Here is a 22,770-nt window from a genome sequence, read left to right on the forward strand (position 1 = left end):
TGTTCTTCGTATGTAAATTCTAATGCTCGGACTTGTGGTTTCGTCTAGTAGTGAGCATCAACACGAAGGTGGGATCTAAGATGTCGAGCAGTTGTGTTCGTTCCTCACTGAAGCAGAATACCACTGTCTAGCACACGTTATGGACTGACACCATCTCACCTACGTTGTGTCCACTTCACACCGCCGTTCGTCCCCCAAGTGTTCAGAGAAGGATTCTCAAGAAGTGACGGTCAACTTAGGCCGAACACCCTTGTCTCCTATCATGGGTAGGCCCACCTTGTGGCCACCGCAAAGACACCATCACCTGCCTTTCTCTGTGAAATCCATCTTCGCTAGAAGGTGAAATGGCTTCTGCAGGATGATCGGGTTCATCGTTGTGTAGCATCGACACCCACCTTACCGCCATGGACTCTACACATACTCCTCCTCCGAGATCAGCGAGTATCCAGATCTGCGTAAGGCACCGTCTAGACTAGGCAGCTGAGTTCAGCGCACAGTGGCGTGTGACATCGTGCTGTCGGCCCTGGTGTAGGAAGGAGGATACATCGGCCACCCCGAAGACAATCTTCCAACAATCTGACTTGCGAACGGCGCGGCTTGGAGCCGAGACTACGGATTTACCGTCTTCTCTTCCCGTCACCAGCCCCTTGTCTGGGCTTGATTACTCGATGAGTGATGGAAGCCTCCAGAACATGGTCCGCTTGAGAAGCCACCATGTTATTACGAGAAAGGCTTGATCATACCAGGTAGGTAGCCGTTCTGAAGCCCAGAGCTCAGAGAGAGACGAGGGATTCGATCCTTGACGCAACCGACCATCTCGACCTACATTGAAACAGCGGAATCTTACCATTCCGTCGTGTCATTAGTTCGTGTTGTAGGAAAGTCGACATACGCATAGTCTCTTAGTGGGCCGCCTACCTGTCTTCCCATCAACCTCGCCCAGCCCCGATCCCGCTCTCCGCGGCCTGGAGTCTCCCAGCTCCGTCTCCGAGTCAGAGAGGCTACATGAAACAAGACGTTTGGCATCATTACAATGCAACAGGAGCAAAAAGAAACTCTTCCAAAGCAAGAAATGGATTCACGCCCGCCCGAGCCAAGGATCGTGGATCGACCTGGACAAGGAGACAGAGACCAGAACTTGAAACGTGAAACCACAACAGCCTACCGCACCGGAGCACTCCAGCATCCAATCGAGTTCTTTGACGCGGGCCTTGTGTCGCAACCTGGCCAGAGAGAACCGCCTGGCCGACCTTGGTGTTTCGATATTATGCTCTCCGAGTCCATTGCAATGCGACCCTGTGAGCGCCGAATAGGGGATACCTTCTATGAATGTGACACTAAACCCTATACGCGAAATCGACGCCTTCTCCATCCACCGCGGTTACACAGCCTTTCCAACGACGTAGCCCGAGAGCGGGCCTTGTTACGTCCTCGAATAGCAATATCAGTCTAGCCAAAGGTCCCCCTATCCAGAGCCGGCTTCCACGACAAACCCGTGAAAAGGAGCCTTCGACCCGACCTGGCACCTACTCCTCTCCAGGACACCGCTGCTTGTCTGGCCGTCGGTCCCACCGCGGGGTATCAAGAAGACAAGACATGGCCGTGGGAGAAAGAGGCCGTTTCTTCTGAATTGAAGAACAATAAGCTTTAGACGTTCACATAGACCCGAGGATCATGCGCAGATCCAAAGAGGGTTTCGAATCATGGAATGGCAAGGATTTCCAGGACGGTTCTGCTCTAGAGGGTCGTACCGATGGGTGTCATCCCATGAGATCCCCCGCGCTTCATGGGGTGAAACAAGCGAGCCGGCCGGGTTGCCCCGGCGTGTTTGTGGTTGACAGTCGTCCCCGTTTCAAAATGCCCTTGTCACTCGTCTTCTTTAAACAGCTTCCATATCGACAAACACGCTACTCTGGAACCACAACTGCCGCCTAACATCACTCGGAATTGGTACGAAAAACTTTGTCGAGAGTCTCAGAAACATTGACACACCGTTTCAACCAAAGGTCTGGCCCCGTCTTCTGGGCCGATCGATGGCCCAGTCGATGTAGCAACCAAGTAATGACTCCCCATGTCAGCTCTGAGAGACGAGCTATAGGCCACGAAATGTGGCCTCAGCGCGCGGCGGGAGAGATGTAGGAGGATGAGGTAAATAGAGGAGCGCCGTAGCCGCCACGCAAGCCGTTCAATATGGAAACCGTCTTCCTGCACAAGCGAGTGAGCCGACATTAGCACCGAGTTCGGTGTCCGGAGACGCTTGTGGCCACTTGATCCGGATTGTCGGGGGCATTTCCCAAACCTTGACCCCGGTACATGAGCTCGAGTGGTATTAGTCCTGTCGGTGTGTCACGGTTCTAGAGGCCTTGCCAGGTTAGAGAGACTCCCACTCTTGACGGGGGACGAAGTATCCAATGGAAGGTGACATCAATATCAATAGGCTGCCACGCATCTCCGGTTTTCTCTGACGTCCAACAGCCCATCCAGCTGAAAATGGCCGAGGCATCTTGTACAACGCAGCGTCCTTAGTGAGCCCCATGAGCCCGCGCCGCAGGTGATGGAGGTTAGCGTCGCTGGACACAGAGGAGAAAAGGCCAGGGCGATATGTTTCAAGGCGGTGCGGGATTCTGCGACATACAAGTCACAACGGTCGTACATGGCGCAACGGCGTGGCGTGCAATTTCTTTGATCTCAACCGCTTCGTCGAGCAAGAAGCTGTCATCCTAGGGTAGCGGTCAGCAGCACGGCCCTGTTCACTGTGACGGTTGCCGAAGCCAGTTCATAGTGCATAGTGCCTTTCTACATCTGGCGATGATGTGAGGCAGTCGTGTCGATTTGGGCAGACTTTGAAGTCTTGTCAATCCGTTAGTCACGCAACCCATGTTTGGCTGGTGTTGTTGCTCCCCACATCAGCAGAGTCCATCGCATAATGGTTGCATGCGAGGTATCGGTCGTTTTCCTTATTGGCCGACCAGGATCAGCTCAGCCAGGACTTATTGCTGTAATAAGTTGCTCCACCGAATCGACTGCCTTTCTCGGACGCTATGTATGTCTGGTCCGCTTCGTTGCCTCCCTGATGAGATTCTGCTGATGGCGTGGTTCATGCGTTGGACAATGTGTCCCAGGGCGGAAGAAACCAGAGCTTTGTAGATGTAGAAATATTATTTTGGGCGGCAGTGGAGAGCTGTAGTCTTCCTCTGTCCGCCAAGCCAAGCTTGATACCTAAGACTTGGCTTTATGGGATATATCCTCCTCCGCGACATGGGCCAAAATTCCACGTCCGTAACCAGGCAGTGCTACTCTCCAGACTCTGCCGTGGCGAATGTGCTACGCCTTGCAATCTCCATGATTCAACCCATTGAATGATAACCGGACGCCGTGCTTAATTTCCAATATCCATATCCTTCTCTCAAACGTCCTTTAGTTATACAGGAACAGCTCCTCAGATCTAGTAGTCATCGAGCGGTGGATGCGCGGGCTTGCATACTCCGACATGGGCGAGACCAGAACACTCGGGTCATACACGGAAGCACTCACCCTGCTAACGTGAGGGTCATCCGGGACGGTTGCCCATCCCATAGACTCTCTGCTGTCGTAGCTGGGTTGCTGTACAGGTGTTTGTGGTACGGCTTCCGCACTCGCCGTTGCGGTAGCATATGCCGCGGATGTGAGCAGGTCTCCCGCCAGCGGAGTCGTCTGTTGCCGCTCCCCCTGGTACCACCATTGGTTCTCAAACCCATTGTCCACCGTCATCATTGCTGCAGACAGCGCTTCCAGCTCTTGTCTCCGTCTTAGGTCGTCCCTGTCTTTGGGGTTTGGCGCGGCGCTGGTCAGGGAGACGTCACGAAACTTCATGGACAACTCGGAAGAATAGTCGTCAACGTCGAAATCGTCCGGCACACCAAACTCGCCCGGCCACGCTGATGCTGACCAAGGCAACTCGTCTTCCCCAAGTCGGAAGCGTGAGGGAACTTCAGGCAGTGCTTTCCAGAAATCAGGGGCGTTCTGGGCGCGTGGTTTTTGGTGCGGTAGTGCTGAGCTACCAAGAGCGTCTGGCTCGGCATCCCATGGGCTCTCGTTCCAGGGTGGAGGAGCAGAGCTGCCTCTCTCGTGTGATGAAGTCGAGCGACTTCCCTGTCGAGACTGCCTGCTGGGTTCGTACTGTGGCAGCATTGGTTGGGGCTGAGGTTGATAGTACTCTTGGATAGGAGGCGAAGATCGTGTTTGTTGAAACGGTTGGTGGGCGGGTTCTGCCAGATAGTTTGTATTCGGCGGGGGAACTTGTCTGGGGAAATGTTGAGCTCGATCGCGAAAGCCACGAGAGACGTAGGTGACGGAGTGTTGGTTGGGAGCATGCCTAGGTGAAAAGGAGACCCCAAACTCGAAGTGTACAAAGATTTGGGGCCGACGGCTCGAATTTGACGCCATATCGTGGTGTGACTGAGACGGGATAGGTTCTGTCCTCCAGAGAGCGCTCATTGCAAAAGGGGGGACGTCCGTGGTTGATATCTGGGACGGGAGGCAGATGAGGAGGGGGGTGCCTTGATTCGACGGCGGTCTGAGCTAGCGTAGAATTGGGACCAAGCGGAGATGCAATCGGATGGATGGAAAGGTGATGCCAGTATCGGTACGTACGGGGCCGAGCTTGGGCTTGGACGCTAGTGTCAAAGGTATGCGTGATGTGGTGCAACAAACGGGCAGCCAGTAGATCAAGTGAGACTCTAAGTGTAGTTTTGTTACTGGTTGTGCCTGGTGATGGGGAGAGAGGCAAGGTCAGATTGGGGTGCTGCGGTCCATCCCTCTGATGTAAGCGGATGTTCTCTCCTCAAGAACTCTGGGAATGCCAAAGGCCGAAGCAACCCAGCTAGACTGGAATGGGGGAAAGGAGTGTGTTGAGTTTGGGCAGGTGAGTAGCGGCCCCAAGAGGAATTCGAAGGAAGGGGAGAGAGGTTTGTGGCGGAACAAGTCAAGACACCGCCCCGGCAAAGATCTGGACAGGACTCAGGAGGAGGGCCTCAAGCCAGCAGAACCGGCGCAGGGTGTCCGAGAGATGGGGGACAAGGACGCCAGGAGGGGCCCGGGGGAACAAGGATTGGTCGGGTCAGGTCCTGACGCGAGGCGATGGGCAAGGCGGGAGTCGGGGAGGGGAGGTGTGGGAAACGGGAAGAGGTGTAAAGAATGTGGAGGGCGGCTGAGGCAGCAGAATAAAAAAAAAACCCCGTGTGAGTGACCCGTATCTGTGGGTAATGAATGGCAAGTCGGAAGCGGTAAAGTGAGATGAGGTAGTTTGATGCAGAGCACGTCCCAAACGCCGGGTCCCGTCCATCAAGTAGCTTTGGACGTTGTCGACTGACTGTCTGGGGCTTGAGCAGAGCAAAGCAGAGCAGAGCAAGGACTGCAATGCGGCAAAAGTACAGCCCCTCGGCGCCTCGCTCGTCAGGCGATGGTACCAGCTTCAGATGGAATGCCGTAGGCGAAGCAGGGGAAGAGACCCAGCAGACCTCTGATCAAGGATCCGTCTCCTTCGCCTTCTTTCTCTCTCACGAGATGAAGGTTTAGTGAAATGACGATGCCTCGGGTTGCGGATGGAGCGACATGGGGCACTACAAGACGAAAGGGGAGCCCGAATACGGCGAGAAGCGAGAAATGACACGCCAAGGTCAAGGGCGAAGACGAGGAACGCGCAGCCTGGGGTGCTCGAATCGAGGTCACGATGGCGGCGGTCTGGCCGTGTCCGTGTTGTGATGTGATGTGTTGTGGTGTCGTCTGGTTGGTGTCTGTCAAGGCAAGGCCAGGCAAGGTGGGATGGCCCCGCGCGGGTTGCCCTTCCAGAACGAACTCAAGATTGTCGGCTGGTGAGATTTGGTGGAATGAGCGGGCAGCAGCGGACTGCATACGTACAGGTCGTAGGTGCATAGCAACTTGGAAAGCCAAAGGGCGGAATGGCGAGGGAGGCTTGGCCCAGCTTGGCTTGGGATGTTGGAAGGATGAGAACCCCTGCATGGACGCGGGCCATGGCTGGAGTGCAGTGTAAGTCGGGAGACCGGTGGAAAGGTACGTATCTTTTCCCTCCGTCTTCCAGGGGGTGGATGGGTCGTCGGTCCCATGAATCCTGTACCTGTACCATAGGACGTACGATGTGGTGGATTGCGGTGAGTTGCCAACATCCCAGAGATAGACCGGTACCGCAGCCAAACGTTTCGATGCACTTTTTCCCAAACAAGGTAGAAACTCAGGGCTGGCGATACCGTGAATAACAATAACAACATGCCCCATGCTAGACCGGTGGACTTCCGTTGCGGCGGCAGTGCTGACTGAGGAAGACGCCGTCCAAACTGCCACTATTGTAGTGTTGCACCGATATCCTTCGGAACATTGGGGGGGGGGGGAGCCCTGCGGGAGAGTCGAGACAGGGTACAGGCCCCTCTCAAACAACCCTGAACCATCTCGTCACCCCCTACGTATAGTATACAGAGGACGGCTATCTATGTACCTTGGTTGACATGAATCCCCCGGCCCCTTGGCCATTGAGATGCAGCCGCTTCCTTGTGCGGGCATCAGCGGCGATGTCCCCTATCAGTGTTTGAAGAGGCGGCTCGAGTATCATACATAGCAGCCTGAAGCAGCCGTGTGACATGAATGATGAGGTACACTCCAGTATTGCCGTAGAGCTGTCTCCGCTATTCACTCATCTTTGCCACTCGCAAATACGAGAGCCAGAGGCAAATCCACCAAATCCACCGTTTCGTAAGCATCCAGCAGCTTGTACGATGTATATTGTAGGCCTACTTAAACTACTATGTAGGATGACAAGACCGCCGCACTGATACCGTACCTAGGGAGCAGACTCGCTTCGTCTCAGCTCAGCTGCCGCAGTCGGGTACCGGCTAGTGATTTGCGGGTGATCTCACCCTCTTCCGTCCACGCTCTCTCGTCGCATCAGATCTGGCATCACTGATCCGCGGTTTGACAAGACGGGTGCGTGCCGCGCCACTAGTAGACGAGCGAGGCAAATACCTACCGCAGTACATAAGAGGAGTAGGTAGAGGTCGCGCATCCGGCCCATGGTGGCCCGACTTGTCGGGCGTCCTGGTGGTGACATTCGCCCCACGACGTCTCCCCCGTCCGTCCGTCCGTCCCATTGAGTCTGCAGATCAGTCCCGGCAACTGCCAATCAACGGGGCCAAGTCTGTCGTCCCCCCGACCCTCACGATGGACTTGATTGGAGGGCCGAGGGCAATAGTCTCCGGAGGCCGAACCAACCCTCGTCCGTGGCTGCGTGGGGCCGCGTCTCGTTCGTGGTTCAACAATCAGGCAGCCATATAAGAAAGAAAAAATTCTTTTGCATGCCGCTCATGTCACTCGCCCGCGAAGGATGAGATGCTCCTCCCTCAGCAAATGCCTCAACCTACAGCCAAAGTGGCACCGGCAGTACAACTAGCGTAGGTATGCCGAGGTTCCCTGACAGTCAGATTACACAGATGCCGTCGGATCAGCATAACCGGGAGGGGGGGCTTGGACGAGGGAACAACAACACATGATGGAATCTTCGAATCTGACTTCCATGGGTGGGGGGCCCGTCAGCACCCAAACAACCCAGCCACCCAAGACACTGCTGCTGCACGGCATTCATAGCTCCGTCCCTTGACATACTGCCGTATGTGCAATGTACCCAGGCCACAGTCACTGGGCTAACTCCAAAACAGCATTGGGCGGCCTTTGGATTCGGGGCTTCGCCGGTGTCGGTTAAACGCTGTGAGCCAGAGGCAGGGTACCGATCCGAAGGATGCAAATTGCCATCTCGATAGTGAACAAGCGGGCCCCCCGTCATGACGGAATGAGTGAAATGAGCCCCTGGAAAAAGCCGTTTGAACTCTGGATGAATGCCGACGTATGTCAAATTACAATATTGCCCAAGCCAAACTGCTCCCGCTTGCTTCACTGCTTCGTCTTAACTCGGTTTGTCTTCCACCGCCAAGGTCACGCACCGGTGGCATCGCAGCTATCAGTCATGTTACGATACCCGGTACTCGCCACTTTCCATGGGTACTATGTACTATCCTGTAGTACTTACTACTCGGGCAAAGCTGGCTTGAGCCTCTCTATTTTTATCCCAGGCGGGCACAGTCCAGTCGATCTCCACCAGAAACGCCCCACTTGTTCCGCCTCAACCATCCCCCATCTTCCTCCGGTCCCCGAACCATCCACCTCCCGAGCCCGCCCTCGGCGTCGTGCCTCTTCTGTTTTTGAACTTCATTCACCGGAATCCCGGATCCTTGCGTGGCATCCGCGTCCTTGTAGCCCCAAGAACACTCTTCGGCGCGGTGTCGTAAGCGCGCTTCCATCAGACAGACGCCGCAAGCGCGGCCCTGAGGCGCTGCCGCCCGTTCAGGAACTAGGATTCAGGAAGAGGCCCTACGAGCACCGCCTCTCCGCTTCTATATTTCGAGCTCGCCGGCCCATTTTCGAGTCCCCCAGGAATCCGGCGGCTCCTTACCGCAGTTAAGATTCAATCGATATCCCGCCGCCTTTGGTTGTCGTCCTTCTGCCTCACCACCGCCCGGGCATCGAGCGGCAGCGTCGTGATCATCGCACTTGGATATCGACCTCACTCCACCCCCATGTCCCGGACTCCATCGCCTCGAGCACCACTACCACACATGGACGACTTCCTTTTGCCCAAAACCATACCTTCGCTCTCCCCGGCCCTGACGATGCACGGGGCTGCCGACCTCGAGCATTTTCGTCGCTGTGCCAGCGTCACTGTACCCCTACGCCTCCTCCGCCTCGCTCGGGGCTCGAGCATGGTTCGGATGGTTTCTCCGTAGCCTTCGGAGCCCTCGTCGTCTCAAGTCTGGTCAGATGGTTCGTCAGCCAAGCCACCTCAGCCCTGCTCGGGAACGAAGGCTACCGGCATCGTCAGTGCTGTGGGCTCACGTCGCTCGGGATTCTCGCAACAGCATCCTGGAAGAAAAGAAAGAAAAAGTCTCGATGGCTCTTCTATGGGATACCGGTAATACCATGTAACCACCAAGGTACGCAAAGAGCGGATACGGACGGAGGCTGCGCGGCCACACCAGACATTCCGAACCAGCGGAACCGCAGAAATATTTCAAACAAGCACGCACGCACGCACGCACAAACAAACTCCCATGCACGTACTCTCACACGGCATCGCTCCCCTTGCTTGCCTTGCGCCCCGCCTCCCCTCCTCCCGCCTCGCCAACGTCCGCCTCCCAAAACCGGTCCAACTTGCGATCCCGCCCGCGCGCCACACCAACCAGATCGAACGGATCCACCACCGTCACCCAAAACGGCCGCGGGTCCTTCCACCCCGGCCCGTCCACCTCCGTGACCCCGTCCTTGGCGAGGTACACCGTGTACTTGGCCGGCAGGTACCTGCGCGGGTGCCGCACGTTGAACATGACGACGTTGGCCAGCATGAGGCTCGCCTCGAACACGTAAAAGAACCACTCGTACCGGATCGCCGGCGACACCTTGGCGACGTCCACGTCCGCGTCCCAGCGCAGATCCGCGACGCCAAAGTACTCGACGATCCGGTACGTCGTCCGCGTCAGGATCAGCACGACGCTGACGTACAGCGTGACCAGCGGGCCCTGGACCCCGCGCCGGCCCGCGACGCCGGCCCGCGCGCAGCGCCGCTGGAACGTGACGGCCAGGACGACGAAGCAAGCAATCACAAAGATCTGCAACAGCAGGCTCGCCTTGACGAGCGCGTGGCCCGTCGCCATCTCCCCGTCCGAGAGGGACTGGTTCGCGCTGTAGCTCGCGCCCCACCCGTTCAGGCTCTCGACGATGGCCGAGAAGAAGGCAAAGGTGCTCAGCACGCGGCCCGGGTGGAGTGGCGAGCAGTAGGGCACGTAGTAGAGCACGCGGCCGAGGATGTGGTAGTTTGCCAGCTCGAGGAGGGGTCTGTCGCATGGTGTGTACTAGTGAGTCGACGGTCTTTCTCATGGAATGCTCACACATGGCGCGCGGGGCTGGTGGGAAGTCTACTCACGGGGCTGCATACACCAGGCAAACCGTCACGATGAAGGTGTTCAGGTTATCGTAGTTCCACGCGCCATATATCCGGAAGGCAAAGCCCACCGTGAAGAGCAGGCAGCAGAACGAAAACAGACCCGTGACCTTGAAGAACTTGTAGCGGCTGTGTATACAACACACGTCAGCGAGGCGGGCCACACCGGGATTTGGCGAGCTACCAAACGACAAAGCAATCATCTCGCCGCGAGCACTTACTAGCATTGCCAAAAGTGCAGGATGCCAGACGCGGCAAACGCTATCGCGAAGAAAAAGGGCGCGCCCTTATTGGGGGCGTAGAAGAAGTAGCTCCCGTCGACTGCGTTTCCATTCGTTAAATGGGGTGACATGGAGGAAGAACCTGGTTCTGCCGACTTACCGTAGCTGCCGTCCGCCATGCTGTCTGTCGACTAACCAATCTCTTCCACTATGGTCGCTACTCTTTTTTAACGTCTCAAAAAGTCCACCAGGTAAAGCCGAAGACCATGCAGAGGCTAGCAGTAAAAGTGCAGTCTCGCGAGCACTCGTATAAATCGTTCCCGGGACCACCACCATGGAGACGAGAGTCGCCCGTGATATATATCCTCCACGAAACCCCAACGTCCTCTCCCATATTCCGCTGCCCTTCCCTTTGAGGGGGGGGGGATCCCGTCATAGGCTCTGACGATCCTCTTCATTTTGCAAAAGTGCATGAGCTATCCTGAACCCGACGAATACGCAAGGTTCAGCCTCACGAGGCGTCTCTCCCCTATCGGCCAATCGCATCCCTCGCTCGAATACGACGGCTGGCTAGAGATGACCCGACTGACGGGGGAATGTTGGCTCGAAACATTCTCACCCTGATTCGTCCCGCAACGAGCAAGTGTACAGCGACGATCGCCCTCCATGTGTATTTCTCTCATACCCGGCAGAGGGAAAACTTGCCCGGGAGACAGCCCTATGTCGACGTGTGGCGTTCGTCGTATCTCGCATCGGCCTGAGCTGCACCACAATCAAATCACGACGAGGCACCAGACTGTTCGGGTCCCGTACCCGGTTGGAACGTGTAATCTCTATCGGAGTGTCCGCCTGTTTTCGGTGAGCGTGCAGCATACTAGCTGCGATGATGACCCGCGTTGATATTCGTGGCTTCAAGAAATTGGTTCCCCATACGTTGAGACGCATGTGGCCGTTCACGCCCTCCCCGTTACAAGACCAGCACAAAATGCCACAAGTTGAAGAGACGTGCCAAGTATCTTTAAAATTCGTGAATTGAATTCATCCTTGAATGGTACCCGAGAAAACCGGTGTACTGACTAAATGCCTCGTAATGCAAAAAGGTAGAAAGTGTCACAATGCCCATCCCTACCGTTTCCGTATTTGTACATCAGAAGGAGAAAAAGAAAAGACCAACGTCTGCCCAGGTGTTGTTACTGGGCACGAGTTGTCGACTTCCCGAACATGAGACCCAGGGCCTCCCGCAATATCCAAAGCCCGCCCGCGCGGAGCCTCGTTTGCTCAAAAACGCCACAAAAAGAAAACCTTCCATCCTAGATGCAGTTCCTGGGGGTAAAACGTACAGTGGTCATACATGGACTCATTACAGGCCATCGCTTGTTGGCTTCAGTCAACCTCCCAACCGCGGCCGGTTCCATTCGCGTTGTCAGTGGCCGCATCACTATCGCCGTCATCACCGCCGATGACGCTACTCGCGCGTGACGACTCGACCTGGCTGAGGTAAAAGTCGTCGTTCTCTCCCCAGCTATCGTACTCGTCGTCGGAATAATCCCATTGCACGGGAATGGTCTCTCCACCCTCACCAAAACCGAACATCATACCGCGCCACTGTCCGGCAGCGATCTTAGCAGCCACCTGCAGCATTAGCGCAATGAGATGGCTCGGCGGACCTAGCAAGACCTCGCAAGTTTTGGACACAATGACCATGGGGATCCTGCGAACAAGCTCCAAGCGACTGCGTAGGGGATGGTGCCTGGCCTGGCTGTTTGTAGTAGCAAACAAGTTGGCCGCTGTAGGAAGAGGCGAAAGAGTCCTGTGGCTGACCGAGATGCTGCTCGTTGTTGACCGATGGCGAATGTACGGGCGACGTGCAACCGCCGACGTGGCAGCTTCATCCTCCGAGAGGGCAACCTTGTCGGGCTGTTCCACCACCTCAGAAGCCATATCCGGTGCAGTAGCCGCGCTTTCCTGAGAGCTGTCGTCGGTAAGAGAAGACGTGGCATCCCACGTACGCCGTGTCTCCGGGGTAACAGTCAAATCCGATACATCGCGGTAGTGCCAGGGCTTCTTCGGGATCAGGATGTTGTCGTGAGGATAGGGGAACCTCGTGGGCGAGACATCCGAAGCAGGAGATCGCGGAACCGGCGTGACCGGCGAGTGCCACGAGCGGGAGCTATGGAACGAATCTGTAGATCCTGTAGGCGAAGCCGCATCGTCTAGGATCGGTGTCGATCTCATGGCCGACTTGGATGGTGGCGAGGTCACGAGCGTCAGCTGAGGGACAAGAGCCCGGCCGGCCCTGAACCCGCGGAGCTTCTTGCGTCTGCCACCCACGACTCCGCTGCCCTCTAGAACTGATTCTTCGTCGGTCGTTGAAGTTGATTCGGTGCTCGAGCCACCCTCATTAGCGCTGCCGGCCTCGGCTTGGGGTGCCTCGGGAACAGCCGCATGCTCATTGGCGGCCGGGGTAGGCTCTGGTGCAGCAGCGGCCATCTTGTGCTCGTAGTTGCGAATAACGTCGTAAATGTTCGTGGGCGTTGGCGTGCTAGTTCCAGCTGACAAAGGCGTGTTGGGGGATATATCCGTGGTGATAAGCTGCTCCTTGATTTCGTCTGGCGGAGGGCAAGGTTCTGCTGGTTGCTCACCAACCGCGATAGTTTCCGTGTGAACATCTGGTTTGCTGTCCTTGGAAGTGATTGCTGCTGCCAAACCCTGGAGAGTCTCTGCTGACGCTCTGGGGTTTTGGATACTTTCTTGGCGACCAGACGTCTCCATCATGGGCGCTAATACTGATGTTGACGGCGAGCTGGGTTGGGGCTTTGGTAACTGAGCATCCTCGTCCGTAGCAGTTTCAGTACCATCCAGCTCTGCCTCGTCACGCTGTACTTCTTCAACGGCCAGAGGCTCTGTTGGTTGGCTCGTAACATCACCAATCAAGCCTGCTTCTGGCTCGTCCTCAGTCTCCACTTCCTCGGCAATTGATTCTTCAGCTGTGGAAAGATGATGGATCTCCTCAGTCGCGGTCGTTTGCGTGCCAGCTACATCAGTGGTCTCGAAATCCCGTTCGACTGCCACTCGGGGCACCGTCTCGACGTCATGGGCACGATCATCCTCCACTGCCTGTTCTGGTACTGGTTGCGATTTGGGTATGGGAGAGGTTGTCTCGATCGTCTCAGTGGTGGAGTTTTGCTCTTTCTCCTTTGACTCGGCAAGCACTGATATCTCGGCGCTAGGCTCTCGCGACCGGGAGCTGGACTGGACGTCACTGCCGATGACCGATAGACGACGGCCACGGAGGGATGTTGTTGAGGCTCTCCTGCCAGTACTGGGGGTCAAAGCCTTCGGAATCGGCGATGCCTCAACCTCATGGGCCGGCGTGGAAAGAACAGGCAGTGCTCCCTTCACAGGAGGTGTCCATGGTCGCTTCTTGACTGGTGTCTTTGGCTTCTCGGGAAGGACGATGGTGAATGATCGCTTGAAGGGGCATTCCGTCTTCTCGAACTGGAGGATCTGATCCCAGACGCCCTTCAGTGCGACGGCGAGCTCCTGTTCATCGGCATTGGTGACGGGGATCTCTATCCTCCAATAGTTGGGTCGACGAATCTGCAGGACAAATTTGCTCGAGTCCTCTGCCAGGGCCCAACATTGGCTCTTCGGTAACATTGGCTGGAGGGCGGAACCGCAATTCAGAAAGGCCACGGAGCCTGTGCGATAGATCCGGAAGGGGCCTAGGTACGCAGACTCCGGTCAACAACGTTTTCACAGAGAGGGACCGCGCGACTTACCAATTGCAATGGTTCTTTCCAGTTGCGAGTAGGGGGACAAGGAGCCAGGCTCGTCGGCAGGACCACGACCTGGGCTCCGGGCTCGGCCTCTGGAGGCGGCAGTAAAGGCCACGATTTTGACATTAGGGTGGTTGTAGAGTGTCTCGATGAGACCGCCGGCCGAGGAGGAAGGGCGGGACGTCTGCGTCGGCACGGGTGCAGTCACGACGCGCCGAGGAGCCGGATAAGTAGGACGGAGAGACTCCATCGTGGTATCCCTGAGGAGGGAGGCGGAGGGATGTCAGCCGCGGGGGTAGTATCGTCACGTAAGGGCGGGAGCGGTCAGCTGATGGTCGAGGATTACGAGTCGGATTTGGGTCATGTCGAAGCCGAGATCGAGGACATTGCAGGTTTGGAGAAGGAAGAGAGTGTCGACGTGTCGGGAAATGATGCTCTCAATTTCCGTTGCGTTCGTTGGCGCGCCCGCCTTCGTTCAAGGAGCAATGCAGGCCGGAGGAGGCAAAGGCAGAGGATGTATAGCAAGGGGTGGGATTGTGGACGGGAGGAATCCAATGGATAGACGGGTCCAGCGGCGCGGACGTGGAAGTGGATGGATGATGGGCGTGGGCCCCCTTTTGAGCCGAGCGAAAATGGGGAAGAAAATGTCTTGGTCCCGGTCTCAGCGCGCTTCAGATGAAGAAGAGACACTTGGTGCCACACAAGACACACACCCACAAGAGGAGCCGTCGAAGGAGCGAAGGAGGAGTAGGAGGGAAAGAAAGGTTCTGAAAATTGAATTTCAGTGAGAAGAGAGAGCGGGCGGTTTGAAGGGAGGGGGACAATAAAGAGAAAGCAAGGTTAACTATGCCCGGGATGTTAGGTACAGTGTAGGAAAAAGAAGCTTGGGCGGGATTTACTCATGGTTCGACCAGGGGTCAGCTATGTCACGGCTTTTTGGGGACTCGTTCGAGGAAACACGCGCAGACGGGGGGTTTCTTGGGGGTTCTGACGCTGCCGGTCTCCTGTCCTCCGCGTCGCCCGTTTGATGGCAAAGGACCCCCGCGCCCCTCTCTCCCACCTTTTGCTCCTTTCCTCGTGCCTTTCTCCCTTTGGATGCTTACTTAAGTCCACACTTTCCACGGCACAGTTAGGGACCTAGCCAGCATCTATCTGTGGGACGCGAAATCAGGTGGAATTGGTTTCGACTCGGCCATGCAGTGCCACTTGGTAATTATAGAAGAGTCACTCCATTCCAGCATTGCGGGAACTCGAGACATACCTACGCACCCTGCGGGCTTTCACATGCTGTTTCTCAGTCGTCGAGTTTGAAGCTGTGCCTGTCCTGTCTCTCCTCGTCGCCACAACTCATCCAGCGTTATTATCCCTCCGCTATGGGCTCTTGCCTAAGGTACTAGAACAGTTGCGGGAGAATGGGTAGGCTAGGAAGACTAGGTCCCCTCGAAGCGCGCCCTCGTGATGTGCCCGGCCCCGTTTAGAGCTGGGCTGGAGATTACACGACGTCGTCTTTTTTTCCGCTACGGATACCAATTACGCTGCAGTACCATTGGCGCTGCAACGGCGGGGCGGCCGATGCATCCCAGCCGAATTGCATGCACCCTTAAAAAAACCCTTAAGCCGTGATGAGCATGGGGGGAATAGCTATGGGGAAGCAAGGGCGACGCAGATGAGATGGGGCGCCCTCAACACAATTCCATTGGCAACCTCGCACTGGGAAATATCGTTTCTTTGATTTCAGCTCCGCCTGGTTAGGCGTCAATTGAGCCCGTGTTGCCTCGTCATTGGGTCCCTCACCGCATTCTCCAACAGAAACTAGTTTCCGAGGCGAGGGGCAAAGATTCGAGAGCTCCGGGTTCCCCATGACAACTGTCGCCTTCCTCGGGGGCTCCTGAAATCGAGTGGCCTTGTGCTTAAGAATATTAAGAACAATGTTATCAAAAATAAAAATAAAAAAGACGGTGGTCAGGAACGTGCTCCAAGCTCCAAGCTACCATGAGCTCTCTTAGCAATGCATGCAGGGGTTGCAGCTCTTGGCCAGTGAACGCGTTCTGGGATGCAAGTTCGACGCGTGCGCAATGCATCCTGCCGCAGCACTCAACATGAACCGGGGCCGCATATCTAGATGGCCTTTATCCACTTAGCATACGGGTACCGGTACTGTCATCCGAGCAGAGCTAGGCTAGGTGCTGCACCATGTCCAGCATACCGGTAGCACCATCAGCCTGCCTTAGCCTGCCTGCTGGACGGGCTTCGACAAACGTACCTAGGTACATCGCCTGCGAATTGCTGCTCGCCCAGTGCTAGTGCAGTGACTTGCGTGGCCAACTGTCGGACAGTGCCAATACGATAAGATAAGCATCACCAGCCGTCAGCACCCCGAGGCATCGGCCATTATTGCTTCCGACTATCCCGCCAAGGCCACACAAAAAAAAAGTTACGTATCCTACCTGCCGTGGGCCGCTGTTCCCGGAAGGGTGTCGTCATCGTCTCTGCCCGCCCCAGTCAGTCAGCCAGCCAGCTCGAGCTCCAGCAGCAGGCTCAGCTCGGCTCAGCTCAGCAATGAGCGCCAAGCAGCCCTGTTCTGACGTGGACTGAGAGCTCGCGTGCCCCTCCATCCTTCAACCACTTGCTTCAACCCTCTCTTCAAACCCAGCAACTTCCCGCGGTGATCGGCACACACTGCAATCGGCCAAGCAATCCCAAAACAATTATGGCGACCGTCGAGAAGCGCGAACCGCGCGAGAAGCTCGACAAGCAGCTCGACAAGCAGCTTGACAAGCTCCCACTTGAGAAGCTCCCCTTCGACAAAGAAAAACTGAAGCAGGAGTTTGATCTGTCCCACTTCGACTTGAACCAGATCTTGCGCGGCATCCAGCTTACACTGGTCGGAGGTCAGTCCAACTGATTCACAGCCTCGAATTCCGAACAAAAGTACTGACTCCTGTCCAAGCCCACCGAGCTCTCCAGAACCCTGCTTTGTTCACCTCGGATCACTACCGTCAAGCCGGCATCGCCGTGCTGAGTGGCCTCGCCATCCGCCTCGTCATCTCCATTCCCGTAAGCCCAGTCCTCGACTCAAGCACAAGTAACGAGCAACATGACGGTCAATGTGCTCCTGTTGCACGGAGTCATTCCTAACACCGCTTTTTTTTTTTTTAGATCATTGGCGTCAGGGTTCTTCTTTGGATTCTCTCGCTGTTCATGAGTCTGGATCATGTTACCTGGGACGATCAGATTGTCGGGGGCCTCAACTTCATTGAGGAATATGTCTTGCAGGTCCCCTTCTTTCTGATGGCCCTGATGCGCTACGTCACGCCAACCCTTGACAACATGTGGGTACACCGACTTGCATGCTCTTGACTCTCGCTGACCACCAACTAGGTTCATGGACTCGTTGAACTGGGTCGACAAGACGTATGTCCAAAAGCACAAGAACGAGGACCCCGATAAACTACGAGACATGTACTATCCCAACCTGAGGATGTACAAGGTCAGTGACGGCAGCACCCACACGACAAGCACGGCAGAGGCCATCAGCATGTTCTTGTACCGCTTCGCTCGGAAAGGCGCCATCTCCCTTGCCGTCTTCGCTCTGTCCTACCTCCCCGTCGTCGGTCGTTTCGTGCTGCCTGCAGCCAGTTTCTATACATTCAACAACGCAGTTGGTCTCGGCCCGGCTTCCCTCATCTTTGGGGCGGGCATTTTCTTGCCCAAGCGCTACATTGTCATCTTCCTGCAGAGCTATTTCGCCTCGAGGAGTCTGATGAGAGAGCTGTTGGAGCCCTACTTCTCCCGCGTTCACTTCACCAAGGCGCAGAAGAAGAACTGGTTCCGCAACCGCGAGGGGCTCCTGTTCGGCTTTGCCATTGGCTTCTACACCATGATCAAGATCCCCCTTGTCGGAGTCTTGATTTACGGCATTGCGGAGGCCTCAACGGCGTACCTGATCACCAAGATCACGGATCCTCCCCCGCCTCCCGCCGAGAGGGCTGCCTTTGCCGAGAGCCAGCAGGAGTGGACCAACAAGCATGAATTCCTCAACCTGTCGCTCAGCGATCTGGATGCCATCCATCTCAAGTCTCGCCCAGCGAATCCCACAGGAGATGCCCAGAAACATCAGTAAGAGCTTCGACAAACATCCAATGCGCCATTGGGTAGGTAAATCACTTGCCTGGTTCGGTAGCTAGTAACGGCGCACAATGGCAACGGCCTAATGTTGCTGAGACTGGAGGAACATGGTGCATGCATGCTATTACTAGATTAGAACAGCAAACCCAGTTACGCAGGTGAAGAAAAGAAGGACACCTCCCAGGATCATGCACGTCAGGCCATCCCTCCCGTTGCCTGTTATTCTCTCATCCCCTTGATCCCTGTCACCTCCGGCTGGTGTTCCTACTATTTTCAAGCTGCATATGCTCCAAGTGCAAGGACGATAACATAAGGACGGTGACGACAAAGACAGGCAGGCTCACGACGAGAAACGATGTTAACTGATGTCCGCCTAATTTCTTCAATTGCTTGCCCACATTCAAAAAAGCAGATGCCGAGATAACCAACCCCGGACCTGCAATTCAATTACGTTTCGTGATAGGAGGCCATGCGGCATGAGATCACCATACTGTCTTATCGATTGGGTTGGAGTCGGCCGGCGGGCGGAGCCAATGCGGGGGTTGTCAGATGCACGCCTCTTACGGTATCGGGGCAGCTCCCTCTTATCAAGCTCCAACATACAGCTCCGCACTCTGCTGCTACCGGCAGCGGCACAACTTTGCCAGCAGCCACCCTGGGTATCGTCTCTTAGCCCAATTGATAGCCAACTTTGGAATGTGAGGCGTCTCATTTGCTGGGAAAGCCAATCCCGAGGAGGTCAAGGCGGGGTAGCCCGGAGCGACTAGGTAGTTTGGATGCGTGTATATCTAGGAGGGCGAGCTGTTTCGACTTGACTGGCACTTTCATCCACGAGAGAGAACTGTTTATTTCTAGGTCTGGGGATCCAAGCACTCATCAAACCAATTTTATTCTGCATATTACTCCAAGATGGGCAAGACTGGTATTCGTGCCGCTAACAAGGTCAGCTTTGACAAGCCGGCTTCTGAGCAACCCGGGCTGCATGTGAGTTCATACCCTACCACATCGGACGGACGGACCAAAGTGCTCACAAGCAACTCAGAACAGATGGCACCCAGATAGTAAGAAGGAGTGAATGCTCAAGTACATGAATCCGTGAGACTGACTCTCACAAGTCCCCTTCGCCGGCACCATCAAGAATGGCGAGACGGTCAAGATTGAATGTGTAGACTGGTACCTAGCCCTTCCTCGTGTCTTGTCATGGATGGTGATTCTCACTCCCCTCGCACTAGGACCGGCGGCCAGATCGGCAACAACGACTCGGCCGACGACATGCTCAATGTCGACCTGACCAAGATCCACTACCTCAGCGGGCCCTTTGAGGTTGAGGAGGCCCAGCCGGGGGACCTGCTGTGCGTCGAGATCATGGACGTCCAGCCGTTCGAGGACCAGCCGTGGGGGTTCACGGGCGTGTTCGACAAGAACAACGGCGGCGGCTTCTTGGATGAGATTTATCCCACCGCGTACGTCTTTCCGTTTCCCCCCTCTCCACCTCCCTTCCTACCGTCTCCCGGCGGAGGAAGACCATCAAGCAGCTTGGCTAACCCAACGCCCGCCCGGCTCGCCCGCACAGCGCCAAGGCCATCTGGGACTTTGAGGGCATCTACTGCACCTCGCGCCACATCCCGCACGTCAAGTTCGCGGGACTCATCCACCCGGGCATCCTGGGCTGCGCGCCCTCGGCCGAGGTGCTCGACACGTGGAACACGCGCGAGGGCGAGCTCATCGCCGCCAACAAGCTCGAGCGCGACGTCGCGAAGCCGCCCGAGCCCATCAACGTCCACGCCGGCGGGGCCGACGACGCGGTCAAGGAGAAGGTCGGAAAGGAAGGGGCCCGGACGATTCCCGGACGGCCTGAGCATGGCGGCAACTGCGAGTGAGTGAAGAAGAGATGCCCTCCTCCTGTGTGTTCGCGTGAGGTGGAGCGAGGCTGACGCTGTTGCGCAGTATCAAGAACCTGAGCAGGGGCAGCAAGGTCTACCTCCCGGTCCACGTCCCCGGCGCCAAGTTCAGCGTCGGCGACCTGCACTTCTCCCGTAAGTCACCCGTCCAACGCGTTCAACATCCCACCGACCCCATCCTGGATCTCTGTGCTAAAGACGCTGTTCGTATACAGAGGGCGACGGAGAAATCTCCTTTTGCGGCGCCATCGAGATGGCGGGCGTCATCACCATCAACTTCAAGGTCATCAAGAACGGCGTCGCCGACCTGGGCCTCAAGTCGCCCATCTACATCCCCGGCCCCGTCGAGCCGCAGTTCGGCCCCGGCCGGCACATCTACTTTGAGGGCTTCTCTGTCGACGAGCACGGCAAGCAACATTACATGGACGTCACTGTGGCGTACAGACAAACCAGTCTCCGTAAGTTTTTTGCTTTTTTTCGTCTTTTGTCTCGGGGCCGCAACTCTGTTCGTCGTCGAGACTTTCCACTTTCGTGTACGCCTGGCAAAGACGGCCGAGAAACGGATGCGGAGACGGGGGCCCTCAGAGACGAAACCTCGTGCGCATGCTAATCGACACGCGCAGGCGTCATCGAGTACCTCCGCCGCTTCGGCTACAGCGACTACCAGGCCTACCTCCTCATGTCGTGCGCCCCGATCCAGGGCCACGTCGCCGGCATCGTCGACATCCCCAACGCGTGCACGACCATTGGCCTGCCGATGGACATTTTCGACTTTGACATCTCGCCCGCCCTCGGCAAGGTCGAGAAGCGCGACATGGGCAGCTGCGCGTTCGCGACGGGCGTCACCGAGGGTAAGATCGAGTCGGGCGGGGAGAATAGCGAACACAGCTTTGGTGGCGGGTTGACGTACAAGAAGAGCTCGTAGAGGCCAGCTTTTCGACGGGGTCCCCCGAGTTTGGAGCACGTCTCTCGTGTGAGGGAGAGAGGATGAAATCAGGTTTTTTTTGTTTTGGGTCGGAGTTAGTTGGATGAGGCTGGGATCAGCGTGGTGACGAGACTTCATTGTGTTCATCATTTTGTCTGCATACGAGCAATACCAACAAAGGGCTATTTTGAGCCGTGAGAACCGTCTGCTCCCCGTTTATCCCCATGAGCCATAGCCAGACGCACCAGTCCTTGCCAAAACGTCCCGGTAATCCCAACTCCGCGCCGCCATGCACCGTAACTTTCCCAAGACATCATCTCATCAAAAGTCGGGAATCTCAGTCATCGAGGTGTGTCCCGTCTCGCTCGTGTGAACGCTGGCCTCGGCGAGACTAGTGCCCAGCCAGTCACAACCAGGAGCGTTGCATTTGCGAAGGGCATTGTCACCGAAGCTGGCCGCAGCGCCAGCAGCAGCAGCAGCAGAACCACCACCGCCAGAAGGCTCGTCCTTGATCTCACTAAAACCAGAGTGACCACTCGCTTTGGCGTGCTTGTTGGCCTCCTTCTGACCGTTGCCGAGCCAATCGCAACCGGGGACGGTGCAGCGCAGCAGGAAGTCGGAGGTGTCGGTGAAGTAGTGCATCTCGTGCAGCTTGCGGATGAGCGCCCGCGTCTTGTCGAGGATCTCGTCGTCCGAGGTGCTCCAGTTGGTGCGGTCGAGTTCGGGGGGCAGGTCGGAGTGGGTGTAGGGCGGCTCCGAGGGGCTGCAGGCGATGCGGTCGTAGTGGATGCCCGAGTAAACAAGAATGCAGCGCGAGTCCTTATTCTCGCCGAAGCGGAGCGGGTTCTGAGACTTCACGTCAAAGGCGACGACCTCGAGGTCGAAGAGGTCTGAGAAAATGCCCAACTCGATGGCGCCGCCCCAGCGCTCCGGGTCCTGAATTGTGCGGATGTACTTCTCCACCGGCATGTCGAGGACCGCCTCAGGGTAGTCGTCGGGGTGCTGGCGGATGTAGTCTGCGACCATCTTGCGGAGCTCCTTGGCCTCGAGCTGCTTGCCCGGTATGGCGCCGCCGAAGGCTGTGAAAAGGCAGCTGTTGTCATCAGGCATGACGCGAAGGACTGGAGGTGGTTAGATGAACCCTGGAAAAACGAGGGACAGTACGACTTACGCAAAGTTGACTCACGCTCCGGCCAGGGGATGCTGATCTCGGATGGGGTCGCTTCGGCATCTGAGTCGAGGCGAGCCCTTTTGGCCGCCGGACCGCCGGCTTCCGGACCCCGCGAGGCGGTGGGAGGAGCAGCAGGTGGAGGGGTAATGGCCCGGGGCTGAGCTGGCTCAATGCTGAAAGACTGTCCGTTGAGACCCAGGTCCTTGGCGTTGGCGTCCTTATGTTCGAGGGTCAGGGTTTGGAGAGGCCAGCCGTATTTGAGGCTGAAGTCTGCGATTCCCGTCTTGTCCTTGATCTCTTTGAAAAGGTCGCCAACGGTGGCGGTATCTTCGAGGGAGACGACACCGGTGCCCCCCGGACCCTTGTACCTGGCTCTCATGGTGTAGCTGTGTAGTGGTTGGAGGAGGCTGAGATGAGAGCCTGAAGGTGCGAAATGTGAGTTTGAGAGTGGAGGGGTAAACGGTTAAGAAGTGGAAGGCTAGAGAGTTTCGAGAAACAGCTTTTGTCTTGAATGTAAGAGGGTGTGGACGGTCGAGCTCAGCCGGGGACGGATCCGGGAGGGCAGCCGATGGGCACCGAGTGACCGTGGTTGGAACGGTGGGGTTGAGC

The 22,770-nt window shown here is 56.6% G+C and overlaps 6 protein-coding genes across 6 annotated transcripts; 2 read left to right on the forward strand and 4 right to left on the reverse strand.

Annotated features, from left to right (window-relative positions):
• Window positions 1-3,417: 3,417 nt before the first annotated feature.
• On the reverse strand, window positions 3,418-4,170 carry ColSpa_00058 (uncharacterized protein; the record flags this gene model as incomplete). Its single annotated transcript, XM_049266270.1, has 1 exon — window positions 3,418-4,170. One exon carries the CDS (start codon window positions 4,168-4,170, stop codon window positions 3,418-3,420), a length of 753 nt encoding a protein of 250 aa, XP_049122227.1.
• Window positions 4,171-9,161: 4,991 nt separating this feature from the next.
• ColSpa_00059 (lipid-translocating exporter-like protein RTA1) lies at window positions 9,162-10,436 on the reverse strand (the record flags this gene model as incomplete). The annotated part of the gene is made up of 4 exons (XM_049266271.1): window positions 9,162-9,930; window positions 10,019-10,165; window positions 10,258-10,357; window positions 10,418-10,436. 4 exons carry the CDS (start codon window positions 10,434-10,436, stop codon window positions 9,162-9,164), a joined length of 1,035 nt encoding a protein of 344 aa, XP_049122228.1.
• A 1,204-nt stretch (window positions 10,437-11,640) lies between these two features.
• Window positions 11,641-14,286, reverse strand: ColSpa_00060 (uncharacterized protein; the record flags this gene model as incomplete). The annotated part of the gene is made up of 2 exons (XM_049266272.1): window positions 11,641-13,958; window positions 14,040-14,286. 2 exons carry the CDS (start codon window positions 14,284-14,286, stop codon window positions 11,641-11,643), a joined length of 2,565 nt encoding a protein of 854 aa, XP_049122229.1.
• A 2,460-nt stretch (window positions 14,287-16,746) lies between these two features.
• Window positions 16,747-18,159, forward strand: ColSpa_00061 (uncharacterized protein; the record flags this gene model as incomplete). The annotated part of the gene is made up of 4 exons (XM_049266273.1): window positions 16,747-16,927; window positions 16,987-17,093; window positions 17,196-17,368; window positions 17,418-18,159. The coding sequence occupies 4 exons, from the start codon at window positions 16,747-16,749 to the stop codon at window positions 18,157-18,159; spliced, it is 1,203 nt and encodes a 400-aa protein (XP_049122230.1).
• A 914-nt stretch (window positions 18,160-19,073) lies between these two features.
• ColSpa_00062 (putative formamidase) lies at window positions 19,074-20,990 on the forward strand (the record flags this gene model as incomplete). Its single annotated transcript, XM_049266274.1, has 8 exons — window positions 19,074-19,148; window positions 19,207-19,225; window positions 19,280-19,337; window positions 19,397-19,627; window positions 19,738-20,040; window positions 20,112-20,200; window positions 20,281-20,523; window positions 20,689-20,990. 8 exons carry the CDS (start codon window positions 19,074-19,076, stop codon window positions 20,988-20,990), a joined length of 1,320 nt encoding a protein of 439 aa, XP_049122231.1.
• A 321-nt stretch (window positions 20,991-21,311) lies between these two features.
• Window positions 21,312-22,540, reverse strand: ColSpa_00063 (ubiquitin thioesterase OTUB1; the record flags this gene model as incomplete). The annotated part of the gene is made up of 2 exons (XM_049266275.1): window positions 21,312-22,111; window positions 22,177-22,540. The coding sequence occupies 2 exons, from the start codon at window positions 22,538-22,540 to the stop codon at window positions 21,312-21,314; spliced, it is 1,164 nt and encodes a 387-aa protein (XP_049122232.1).
• Between the last annotated feature and the right edge of the window lie 230 nt (window positions 22,541-22,770).

The sequence above is a fragment of the Colletotrichum spaethianum genome, assembly GCF_022836535.1.
Source record: "Colletotrichum spaethianum MAFF 239500 DNA, contig01, whole genome shotgun sequence".
Classification (NCBI taxonomy): domain Eukaryota; kingdom Fungi; phylum Ascomycota; class Sordariomycetes; order Glomerellales; family Glomerellaceae; genus Colletotrichum; species Colletotrichum spaethianum.